Consider the following 13,796-nt stretch of genomic DNA (forward strand, 5'->3'; position numbering starts at 1 on the left):
AAATAGTTCAAACAGACTGAAAATTTCAACTGCCATAACATTTATTTCTGTCTTACGATTCATTATGGTAAGGTGGTGCTCATGAACCATAATCAGAATATTGAGACTAATATTCACATAATTTAAAAAAAAATCAATGCAGTAAGCAATAAGTACAGATAGGACTTTTATAGCCTGTTCTACTTCTCAAAATAATGGTAAAAATTCATATAAACATATGTCCTAAAGTGCTTTGTTTGTCAGTTATGGCTACTGAAAGATTTTGCTTGGATTTCAGCTACCCTGGTGAAGTGAGGTTATGCTGAAATTTTTAGAACATTAATTAATGAACAGAATTAGTGATTTCTTATGGTTTTTGATCTGAAAAATTGAATAGAATAGGTCCCAGAACCATACTTGCAGTAGTTTTTGAGAAATCTGAGGTGAAACCAATAAACTGGGGTAAAAAACCCTGTTTTTTACGTAAAATAATCTTGTTAAACATGTAATAAACATATAATACATTTATTTACTTCTATACAAACTTGTATAGAATTTAATTCTGAGCAAAATGGTGAAAGATAAGTTGAATAAAGCTATGAAATATTAAAAAGATTCAAATTTATTTAGAAACAGTACATTACTACATTTGTCAGAAAAGTACTTATTTAATGTAAACAAAAACCAAATTCTTTTTTGGTGATGTGAAAAATTTGTTAAAACAAAATTTACTGTTAAAAAATTAAAAAAAATTGAAATTACAAAATTGTAAAATAAAAATAAATATATACAAATTACTTTGATAATAGTTTTTTTTATTAATAACAGAAATACAATAAATTATTTGAAAAATTACTATCTCAAAGTACACAATAAAATAACAGCTAATCAACTATGTGCAAAACTGCATTAATGTTCAAATCATTCAGTAAGGTGGATTAAGTAGTACATTGGGTACTGTCAACTGTGCTGTCGTTAGCAAAGGTTTTCTGTAAATCTTTTTTGAACATGTATGGATAGCCACTGAAGTAGTGCTTTACTTATTTACAACAAAGGAATACACTGATATGGTATTCATTTTGAATGGTTATTATAGTAATACTACAGCTGATGCAGCTGCAGCATTATAATTACAATTATAAAAAACAATTAGAATATGAAATACGATTTCTAAATCGCAAGGTTCCAGATCCCAAAACAATTAGTGCAACTTTTTGCAATATTTGAGAAACAGGTTCACTACCTAGTATTCGTCCAGCTATGAACAATCTGTCCAACATGACGCTGTTATTGATGAAATTATTATTGTTGCAGTTCAGCATAGTCCAGGTGTCAGTACACAATGTCTTTCCAGGCAGATTAATTAAAAGATTAATCATTCTACGCAGATTTTAGTTTAACATTCGATAGTTTGGGGAACAATTATATAAAACAAGTTTTATCCTTATCGTTAACAGCCAGTTCAACATCTACACCCAGGAAAAGGTCCACTTTGCTTGGAGTACTGCAACTGATGGAATACAAATTGACATCTCTACAAGTATGTTTTGTTTACCAACAAGGTAAATTTCAATAGAGATGGGGGCCAACAACTTAAGTAATGAGCATAGACGAGCAGAAGTACAGCCTCATATATGGTGGCAATTTTCAACACTGATTTAGCATCAATGTATGGTGTGGCCTTCTTCACATCAGCTGTTTGGACCGATCATATTACCCAGGTGTTTAAATGCTAAGGTCTAATTGCAAGTTTTTCAAGAAGAATTGTCACAGCTGCTTGAAGATGTTCTTCTTGAGCTAAGACGCAAAGTATACTTCCAGACCGATGGTGTGCCTTCCACTTCTTTTATGCCATTTCCAGACATTTAAATCATAATTTCCCTGAGAAATGGATCAGTCTTAGAGGTCCACATTTCTGACCACCAAGATTACCTGATTTAACACCTTTAGATTTTTGTGTCTGGGGATGGATGAAAAATATTGTATACTAAACAAAAATACATTCATGTAAGGAATTAATTGTCCGCATTATGGATGTGGCAGAGCAACTTAAGGAAAGTCCTGAATAACTAAAAAGGGCAACAAAAGCAGTACAGAAGCCTGCCAACAAATGTGTTGAAAATGGTGGGCTCATTTAAACATTTATTATAAAATGGTACATGTAATGCATTATAGTATAATGTACTGTATGTAAATAAAATTTTTTCTTCGTTTTATTCAACTTATGACTATCTTATCCATTTTCTTCAAAATTAAATTCTCGATGAGTTTTATTTAAAAGTTTTATGTATTTATTACCTGTTTAACAAAGTTAAAAAATGTAAAAAAAATGTTTTTTACCCCTATCTACTGGTTTTCACCCCAGATTTCTCAAAAACCAGTACAGAAAAGATTCTGGGACCTATTTTAATAGATTTTTAAGGTCAAAAACCATATGAAATCATTAATTCTGCCCTTATTTAATGTCCTAAAAATTCCAGTATGAACTCATTTCATTCGAGTACCTGAAAATCGAGTGAAATCTTTCACTAGCTGTAACTCGCATGAAGCATTTTAGGACATATGTTTAAAAAAAAATTTTTTCCATTATTTTCATGAGTAGAACAAGTTATGAAATCCCAGGAGAATTTTGTGATACAGCCTTTACACGCGCGCGCACACACACACACATTATGTAACTAATTTTTTAATTAAAATTTCTTTAACTAATCTTTAAAAATTTCTATCAAATAGCAATGTCCTCTAGAAAAAAAAATTTTCATACACTGGATGATGTGCGAGGTCACCCAACCATCCTAACAAAGTTAAATAGGTTTTTGAGAAGTACGGTCTTAACACTTCAAAGTTTATGAGAATCTCTAGCAGTTAATAATTTGGGTTTTTACACTTGAGTGCTCATTTGATATAGATGTTACATGTCGAACATTAGATTTCATTGATAAAATAAATATCCCTCCTGTCAAACAATATATTTCAAGGATATAATAAATTATCAAATCCTATTTGATCATTAACAATGTGAAAAAATGCATGGAACCTTTTTTTTTTCATTTAAAGATAACTCAACAAATTGCAGCACTGCATACTAAGCAGTAAATATAATGTATGTTCTTAGCTTTGTTTAGCTGTAGAAAAAATTGAAGAAAATATTTTTTTTTAGAAAGTAAAAACTGAAATAATCCCATCAAATCACAAATAATGAAGTTATTCGGAAAATAACTTTCAATTCATTATTAAAAAAAACACCAACTGTTAAAAGAAACAATTTATTATATATCTTTCAGCAATTTTTCTACATAATTACCATCCAAAATTAAAGCACTTGTCAGATCTGTACATAAGTTTTTGAATACCCTCGACATAAAACTCTGCCAACTGTGAATTAAGCCAGGTAGTAATACAGTTTTTCAACTCCTCGTCATCTTCATAATGCTGTGTCGAAAAGGTGATAATCACTGGGAGCCAAATCAGGGCTGTATGGAGGATGGTTAAACAACTCCCATTTGAAACTGTTGATTTGTCACTGAGTGTGTACTCTAGTATGCAGATGAGCAAAAATGCCTCTTTCCATAAAATCAAACAAAATCACTCCTTTATAGTCCCAAAAAGCCGATGCCATCACTTTTTTGAAGAAAGTGTTTGATAGGCCTTTATGGGTTTTTGAGGAGAACTGGTGAGCCCCCACTGCATTGAATGAGCTTTTGTTTCCATGTTAACAAATCTAACTGATGTCTTATCCCCTCTTACAATGTGGTCAAGGAATTTATTCTTCTTACGGTAATGGTGAAGGAAGAGTGCTGGTTCCACATTTTTTTTTTGTGAGTTCATCAGAAAAAAAGATTAGGCACTCGGTTAGCGCAAAATGTGTGGAAGTCTAACCTATTGGTTGCAATTTTATACAGTACTGTTTCGATATGTGAGGAAAAATTTGGATAATTCTGTTAATCATGAATCAACGATTTTCTTGAGTTTTCAGATTGACATCTGCAACAACTTCTGACAACCCTCTGACAACTGAGGGTCGACCCCTTTCATTATTGTAAAGATTTGTTTGACATCCGAAAAATAGGGCACTATTGTCTTATTGCACTGTCACTCATGATATTCCCTCTATATACTCCACAAAGTTCATGATAAATTTCAGCAGCTGACAAGTTTTTTGCATGAAGGAAATGGATGACAGCACACACTTCACAGTCTTCAGGATTTTGTATGACATCAGCCATTTCCAATGAGAGTTTTACAGGAACAAACAAGTGAGCAATATTCCTATAACGCTACTAAAACTGCACTGAACTGTGCTATTCAGCTGTGTAAAGACAGAATCGCTATCCCCAATCTTCATGCAGCACCGAGGACCGTTAGTTAATTTCTGAATAGCTCTCGTAATAATATTTCCGAGTTATAAATCACATTAAAGAAAAAAAAAATCCCTTTCGGCATATCGGAAGGCAGAAGTAGATTTCACCGGTGCTAAGTAGAGGATAAAAAATATTTCCACCTTAATGTTAAGAAAAACTTTAAATTTACTCAATACGACAATGGTTTCACATATTTAGCATGCAACAAGCTCCATTTTATTACAATTCCAGCAACATTTTGGTCATCCCTTGCCGTATGGGTTGGTCATATAAAAAAATTGTTTCAGACAAAAGTGTTAGGTAATGTTTAGAGGACTAACAACCACTTTAAATCGATTCGATACTGTGCCTATCTATTGAGGGAGGTATGATTCTTTTTTGCCTGAAACCTCATTTTTTCAACCCTCTGGGCCAATGGTTGGTGATATAAAAAAATTTACTTAGATAAGGTTTAGGTCCTTATGCAAAGAATAGTAGGAACAAGTTCGATATTTTACTTAATAAGAAAGTTATAGCAATATTTTGTTTTTTTGAAAAAGCCCCCCCATGGTCATGGCCATTAACGAACTTGATTGAGATTTTGGGACGAGTTATTTTTAAGGAAAAATTTGAATGTGATTGGCACAAAACTACAGCAGCTATCGTGTCCACAAGAAAGTGAAATAAATATATATAGGGGTCTGGGGGATGTGAAATGTGAAGATATGTTGAAATTGTCCGTAAGTCAAATCATGGTACCCATTACAATACGTAGCTTTCTTATGAAATTTACCTAAAAACATATTAAAATTCAGAGTTTTAAAATTTAACTGAAAAAAGCACAGTTAAAAACCCTAAAAAAAACTAGTCTCACAGTAACAGGACAAACTAGTTCACTCATGTCACTGGAAAATTGTACAAACTGCAACCCCTGCAGTTTGCTAACTTTGGATTTTTTGCAATCATGCAATGAAGCAGCACTGAAATGAGTTTTGTCACATGGTCTTGTTCCAAGTGAAGAGAAAACTACGTTGTATAGGTCAAAATGATCACTGAAAACAGTAGGAAATATAAAATACATTAATTTTTTATTTATAATTTTAAAAAGGCTAAAATATGATCTTACCTAGTAGAAATAGATGTTAACAAATGCTGATACCTCTATATAACTATTTGGTCTTAATCTAAACACAAAAAAGCTTACTTCAAAATGGTGTAAAGTATAAATTACCTGTCTATTTTATTGAGAGCTACAACAAATGGTGTTTTCTTATTTTTTAAAAGCGTTATTGATTCAATTGTCTGAGGTTCTAATCCATGCATAATGTCAACTACAAGAATAGCAATATCACAAAGAGAGGAGCCACGGTTTCTTAAATTACTAAATGACTCGTGACCAGGTGTATCAATAATAAGAAGTCCAGGAACTCGAAGTTCTTTCTCTGAAAACTACAAATGGAAATAATTAGAATTCTATGATAAATACAAAATATGTCCTATATATCTCCAAGAATAATGTAAAATGAATAATGTATAATAAAATGAATATTTTTGTTTAAACTAATTTTAAAAAATGACTACTTGTTAGTAAATAAATCCATAACAATGGTAAATAACCTAGGATAATCTACTCGAGTAGTATGCATAAAAGCTTTTGAATTTAAGATTAGCCAAACTTAGTGTAGATTCAACGTGTGACCTTAGTTGCTACTTCATTTTCTTTATAACATATTATTATATTATAAAAAATTATATTTTATTATACTAAAATTATAAAATTATATTTCCTTTATACTATTAACTCTATTACCAAGAGCATTACAGAAATATTAACAAATAGTTTAATTTTATACATGCAGGTTAATTTTTTAAAAGGTCCATTCGTGTTCGTTTAAAGTATAACTTATGTATGGATTAAATAAATTTTGCAGTATATTGTAATATAGTTATTAATTTTAAATAAATAATAGTATTAAATGACAAAATATAAAAATATACTACTTCAAGTAAATAAACAAAAGCAGATGTATGTATGTGAATAAATACATGCAATGTTTTTGTTCATGTAATGAAGATTAATATAGAAGAATGAGATTGGCCTATATAAATCACCATCAGTCATAAAGAAAGTAATGTATCGAGAAGATAAAAAAACTGTGAAAATAATTAGAAAACTCACCACTAGCAATAAGAAATATAAAACAAGAATAAATAAAAAATATTAATTTGGTACTAACAAAAACATCCTTTAATTTTCTACATAGTTACGATTTAAATACTTAAACATTATGTCACAATAGATGTCACTATTGACTAATTTATTGCCCTGTGAGTTACAACAAGACAGTGAAGTAAACAATCATTTAGAAGACTTTAAACTATTTTTCATATAAGGTGAGCAAATAATTCTAAGTGTTGAGGCAGTTTATAAGGGGATTCCTTTTTTCCATCCTAGCTCTCTTCCCATAACTCCCAACTCAAAAAAACCCCTGGGATCTCTGTGTCCTGGGTCCTTCCTGAGCCCCTGACTCCCCCAAAAATAAGACCCCACGATTTTGGCAAGTGGGTATTCCAATTAAGCAGAATTTGGTGCTGAAGATGGTTCGCACATTAGTTTTTCAATTAGACGTTTGGTTCAACAATGGAAAGAAGATCACTTCCAGTGGAGGATTCAGTGGAACCAGGTAATTCGAGACCTCCAGCACTATCAAAGGTGAAGAAAGAGTATGCTAAAGGCAAAAAGAGGTGCAGACAGATGTCATCAGAAGAGGAGGAATCTGTTGTGGGGACAATGGATGAACTAATTACTCAGTTAGGACTTCTAGTGTTTAATTTGACACAAAAATTCAGGGGCAGGCCTATCGAAATATATATATAACAACACATGAAAAGGAGCTATGCAGAATACATAAACGGTTTAAAGGATCGCTATCTGAACACAGGCAACGATTACACAAGCGACACAAACTGAGGGGTCTCACGAGCTCAGGATAAGAGAACAGTTGGACACAGACTTATCTGATGAGGACTTGATAGCGTTAACCGTTAGAAGATGGCTGGTGGAAATAGTTTCAAGAGTTTCTCAAGTTGAGGAAATACCTGATTAGGGAAACATAATTAGTTTATGACCTAACAGGCTAATCTGGGTGAAGAGATCACCCTGTTCGTAGTATCATGGGAGTGATCTTTGGAGACATTGTCAAAAATGATACAGTTATCATAGGACGTGAGCAAGCTATAAATCCAGCCAGTAGACATACTATTTATTATGAAACAGTTAAAGGAGAGGAAAATACAGTAATGATGATAATATTTAAAGCCACGAAGAAAATACTAGAAACCACTAAGGCAGCGACTTTTATACTATCAGGAGGCAGACATGGGAACCTCACTACGAAAGTACTGGTATATTTAACAAAGGATAGAGAAGAACAAGTGAGAGTTTTGATTCCAAAGTCAGAAGTTGTAAATCAGGAAAGCAAAAGCTCGTGGATCAAGCATGTTACTCCACCTGTACAAGACAGCCTAACTATAATAGTCAAAGCAGAGGGCAGATCCTATGCGGATCTCTTAAGGACTATGAAACAAAAATGTTACCCAGGAAGAGGCTGGAGAAGTGTTTTCCCTTAGGAAAGGGTATAATGAAGAATTATGCATACGAGTTAAGGGGAAAGAGAAGGCTGAGGCACTTACTACTACGTTACAAGCTAAGTCAGCAGAGTTACAGGTCGACATGAGGATCAGAGGCGAACATAGAACAATTGTACATATAGGAGATACATAAGTGAGCAAGAAATTAAGGATGTAATAGCTTAGGTAATCGGAGGTGCAGAAGAGTTTAAGATCTCGTCGATATCACCTGCTTATGGTGAAACCAAAAATGCAACAGTGGTCACGACATATCGTGCAGTGATGAAGTTAACAGAGGCTCATATATGGATAGGCTGGGTACATTGTCATGTCAATACCTGAGTACTTGAAGACAGATTCTATCGTTGTTGGGCTTCAGGCCATGTCTCAGCGGACTGCAAAGGAGTAGATAGACTTCAGTTATGCTTCAACTGTGGAAAACCGATCCATAAGAGTGCTCAATGCAAAGGCCAGACGACATGTGCGATATGAGGGCCACTGGACCAGCAGTTGTACACTCCAGAAATGAAGATACTACAGTTAAATATGAATCGTAGCAGATGGGCACATGACAACTGCTTTGAGTTGGCTATGCAAAACAGAGCAGACATTATAATTGCTATGGAGTCTAATGTGTCAGTGACTTCTAGGCTGGAATGGATAAGAGACAAGCATTTGACAGTGTCAATTGGCTTTCCTTCAGTAGGGACTCTGGTAGAAATATGTGGAGCTGGAGAAGGTTATATCTGGGCAGACTTGGGGGATACTGTGATTTTTGCTGTGTACCATCCCCCAAATGCAGGAGTTGTCAGTTTTGTGGCTCTCCTTGATAAATTAGGGCATGAAATTCTAAGATTCAGAGGCAGAAAGATAATTTTGGCTGGCGAATTAACGCTAAGTCTCCAGAGTTTGTGAGGACTGTGTGAAACTTAGAGGGACAATGTTCAGGAGAAAAAATCAATGCTTTAAGGTTGATTTGTATGAACTCACTTTTAGTCACGGGGAAGCCATCCTTTCCGGATGAAAGGCTGAGATCCTACCACTCCACCACAGAGATCAGCATTAATAATTTTAATATCTTACTTGATCTTGTAGTTACTTTTTACTTGGCTTTTGTAGACATGTTTCAATTTTTCTATTTTTTAAATAAACAATTTAACAGTAAATCATTTTTTTTAATAATGAAAGTTTTTATTTAATGAAAATACTTAAAAAATGCACCTATGAAGATAAACAAACAGCTAACAACATAAGATATTTTTAGAATAACTTATTAAAAATATTACGACAAATAGAGAAACTTCTAGAAATGGAAGGTATGAGAAAGAAAACAAGAGGATAATGAAAGAATGTTAAACCGATAAACAAATTTAAAAACGAAAAATAGAAAAACAACTACAATAGAAAGCATCTTTAGAATAATGGAGAAAGTTCAAAATCAAAAGAATTCTGGAAAATCAAATAACAGTTGGAACTATTATTAACATCTGAATGAACAAGGAATGGGATGGCTGCTGTTATGCAAGGACAACAGCTACACTAGGGGATAAAGAACAAAAAGTGTATCCTGAATGTTTTGTGAGAAAAGTCTGACAGTGTTCATTCTACTTATGTGCGGTAAACAATTAGACTTCATCTTGAACAAGGGGGGAAAGATGTCATTATTCATTGTTAAAGTATAAGTTAATTCTCTTTGTAAATAATAAAAGTAAATAATTCTTTTTTAAAACTCATTATTTTTTTAACTGTAATTTTAATGCCAAAATCACTTCATTAATTTTCATTAGTTGTAAACTTCATAATAGTATCAAAATACTGATTGCAAAAATAATTTACTTATTTTTATATCTGTAAATAACTATATAAGTGTGCAATCTCTCTCAATATCCTCTGCCAAACACGACAGTACTAAACTTAAAAATTCACTAACAATGATTAAAATATATATGCGTTTCATTTTTTAATTGTTACCAATAATGACTATAAAATTTATAAAATCACTCGCTTATTTTAAGGGAAGTAGAAGAGTTTTTCAAAACTGAATAGCACACTCCTGAAAGAAAAAAATCAAAAGAAGCAATTCTAAACTTATGTAAAAGAAAAAAGGATTACTAAAATAATTTATGACATGCTTCTTCCCGATGTATTTACAAATTAGTTCCTAATGTAAGGTGTAAAATGAGATTACTCGTTTCCACTCATACTCCAGATGATGAAGGAACCTTGGCTGTATGCTACACACTGCATAATGATTAAACTATTACAAGGAAATAGTTTATGACATGAGTTCATTATTTACTGCTAATTAATTTAACAGTGATTTTACTTCTGTTGAATTATTACAAGCACTTACTGTCTTCGCCAAATTACCTCATACTAGTAATTAATAATATATTCATGTTTTTGGCTTGTACTATGCATTCTTATAACTAAACAGTTGAGTGGTCGAAAGAGGATTGACCCCTTAATTTCTAAAAAAAATATTGCCACAAAATAAGCCTAATTTCTATTACAGTCCCTTTTTAAATTAATTTATTTTTATGAGGTACTTCATGTCTATGGAGACCACTCCCCCTCTTCAGACACCCTTAATGACAAAGTATGTAAAATACTCTGGCAGTTTATACTCTGCTTAGTGATTTCCTTCTATGTTCTCTATAGGTTCATCTCAGTGTAACATCCAACAATAGCTGCCATCATCGTAGTAGTCCATTTTCCATGATACCTCCTTTCCATTTCTCTCATGTCCTGATGAAATCTCTCACCTCCTTTTTGCTAAAAAAGGTATTTAGCAAATTTTCCAGATATTTTCAGAGAATTTTTTCCAGATAATTTTTCAGCTATTTTCCAGATTTTCAGGAAAATAATTCACATATGAATTTAGAAAGTTAATCTTCAAGCTCAAGGAACACCCTAAATTTTTGTACTTCTGCAGAATGCATGTTCTCAATGATTGATTTCAAGTTCAGATTCTTCTTATTGCCCAGAAACATGATTATTACATCTTTAAAAACACCCCAGGCTTCCTTTTCTGCAAATTTCAACTGTTTCTCAAAATTACCATCTTTGAGAAGTTTTCTTATGTCAGGACCAATAAAGGCACCCTCTTTTAGTTTGGCAGTTGATAAGGCTGGATATTTGTTACAGATGTATTTAAAACATTTACCTTCTTTTGGTAACGCTTTGAGAAATTGCTTCATGAAGACTAAGTTGATATGCAGTGGTAGAAGGAGAACTTTATTTGGATCTATGAGAACTTTTCGGAGCCATTTTTGGTTTCAGGTTCTAATGAAGTTCTTTTTGGCTAATCTTTCCTTATACAATGATTTTTCTTTGCTCTGCTATACCATTCACACAAAAAGCAAAGAAACTTTGTATAGCCTCCTTGCTGTCCTAGGAGCATCGATATATTTTGAGATAGCTACATGTAATCCACTTATGAATGTCATATTTAATTTTATTGAGAATGAATTCCAAATTATTAAAACCTTCTTTTAAATGGACAGAATGTCTATTGGGTATTGACGAATACGTATTCCCATCATGAAGGACAACTTTGAGGCTTCTTTTGGACGAATCTATGAACCTTCCCAACTGGTACTTTGTACGGAATATCAAATAGAGTCAAAAGTCCACGTATATCACTGCAGAAGACTAATTCCCCTTCTTCCAAAAAATATGGAAGAAAATTCTTTTCTCTACCTGAACCAGTAAAATGAGGTGCCAGCTGCTAGCAGGTTCTTCTTCTCTTAAGTCTCGAACCAAGCAATTCTGAATTCTCTTTGGTCAGATGAAAGTCTCAAACCAAATCACTTAGTTCAGACTGTGAAAAAAGTTCTGGTGCACAGCTATCTCCAGGTTCGTACTCCTCAATGTTAACTTCATTTAAATTATTTGTGGAACATCTATTTCAGGTAAATTTTCTGGTGGAATTGGCACTGTACGTCTGGACCATGAGGAACTGGGTGTAAAGTGGATAGCATATTTGGATAGATGATTCTTTTTTATTCTTAAAATTGAAACCGTGAACACCAGTCGAACAAAAGTAACTATCATTGGTGCAATTTTGTGGCTCTTGCCACACCATTGGAACTCCAAATCTGAGTGCTTCTTGTTCACCCTTTGACCACCGTCTAAGTCACTGATTCTCAAACATTTTCGTTCACCACCCCTGTTGAGAATCAAACATTTTCTAGTGCCCCCAAAATGTTTAAACTTACCATCTGTTAAAAATAATAATTGCAATTATTGTTTTTAAACGTGGCATATCCTATTACTGAGTTGAAACTTTTAAATGAGAGCAATTAAAACGCATATTAATCATATTTGGAAGTACTTTTATTAAAATTGCTTTCAAAAAAAATTAAAATTGTATCTATAAAGTTATATAACAACAATAGTGATAGAATATTCAATATAACAATACAATAATTAAAACAAAGCTTTCAATTGAAAAATTACACTTACATTACTGCGAAGAGTGAATCTAAAGTGCTTTAATGAATTTGTTAATATCAGGCTCAAATTTACTTAAAAATAGCTATAAGTTGCTGCGTTTGGTAAAAAGCAGCCAATTTCTCGTTTTGATTAGAAATATTGCTACAGCACTAAATCCACATTCAGACAAATATGACGATGGAAATGCTATCACAAATTGTTGAACAATCGATCATAATCCAGGGTACAGTTGTAGGACAGGCTTTTGCAGCTAAAATACTTGGTAGCCATTCTTGAATTTTATTTTATTTATTTTTTGTTGTCAGTTCTATAAGTTGTTCTTCTAACTGGGATGATCCTGCTAGTGTTGACATTTGAAAAAGGATCCAACACTCAGTCTAGCATGTCCATATTTAAAATGTCCTGGAATTTTTCTTTAAAATCACCATGGAGGTTCTCCACCATTGAGTTGGCAGTAAACAAGCAAGTTGGCATTGTTGAAGGATAATGCTAATAAATTGGGGAAGTTATAAAATTCACGTCTGCCAATATTTCTCTTTTGTAATAGCAGTTTGGCTACCAAAGCAGCAACAAATTTTTTTGTTTTAAACAAGTTCAGGTTGTCGCCTTCAAACTGGAGATTGACATCATTAAACAATTTATGTAGGTCTGTCAAATATGCAATATAATTCTTTGATATAATGAAGTTGTCGCGCAACTCTGCGTCCTTGTTTTCCATGAACTCTATCACAGTCAGACTGTAAAATTGAATCAGACGTACCTTTTGATAGCCAGTGAACTTCTGTGTGAAGCAGCAAGCGACTGAAATCTTCATCATTGGCAACACAAAGCTGACTAAATGATCTGTCATTTAGTGAGTTGCTTCTGATTTTATTAACTGCTCTGATAACATATTGCAGTGATGTATGCAGACATTCACTCAGGTTTCTAGCAACTAAATGCTGGCAATGAATGACGCAAAGTGCAGCAGGCACATCTGTAACTTTATTTTTTAAGTACACTATGAAGCTTTTGTGACGCCTTATCATAGCTGGTGCACCATCAGTATTAACTGACATAATATTCTTCAAAAGAATTTCCTTTTCATCGCAAAACATTTTCAGTGTATAATAATATATGGTTTCTCCATTTACATCTGTCTCTAAATTTCTAGCAAATAATAGTTCTTGACATATTTTCTCATCTTTGATAAACCTCACATATGACATCAACAGTGCTTCATTAGTTGGTAAAGTGCACTCATCCAACTGAATTGAAAATTGGTAAGTCTTCAGATGATTGCATAATGATTCTTGTCAATGTTTTCAGTTATCTCATCTCATCACAGAACTATTGCTCACAGGAATTTTTTGGATAATATCTGCCACTGGTTTATGGAGAAAAATGGTT

General features: G+C 33.0%; 1 protein-coding gene across 1 annotated transcript in view; it reads right to left on the reverse strand.

Moving 5' to 3' along the window:
* Nucleotides 1-13,796, reverse strand: part of eIF5B (eukaryotic translation initiation factor 5B) — a 203,637-nt gene that overhangs the window by 144,674 nt on the left and 45,167 nt on the right. The window contains exon 12 of the mRNA XM_075356156.1: nt 5,551-5,768. Coding sequence (XP_075212271.1) covers nt 5,551-5,768 — 218 coding nt within the window. The remainder of the gene's footprint in view (nt 1-5,550; nt 5,769-13,796) is intronic.

This window comes from Lycorma delicatula, chromosome 2 (genome assembly GCF_047948215.1).
Source record: "Lycorma delicatula isolate Av1 chromosome 2, ASM4794821v1, whole genome shotgun sequence".
NCBI classification, from domain to species: domain Eukaryota; kingdom Metazoa; phylum Arthropoda; class Insecta; order Hemiptera; family Fulgoridae; genus Lycorma; species Lycorma delicatula.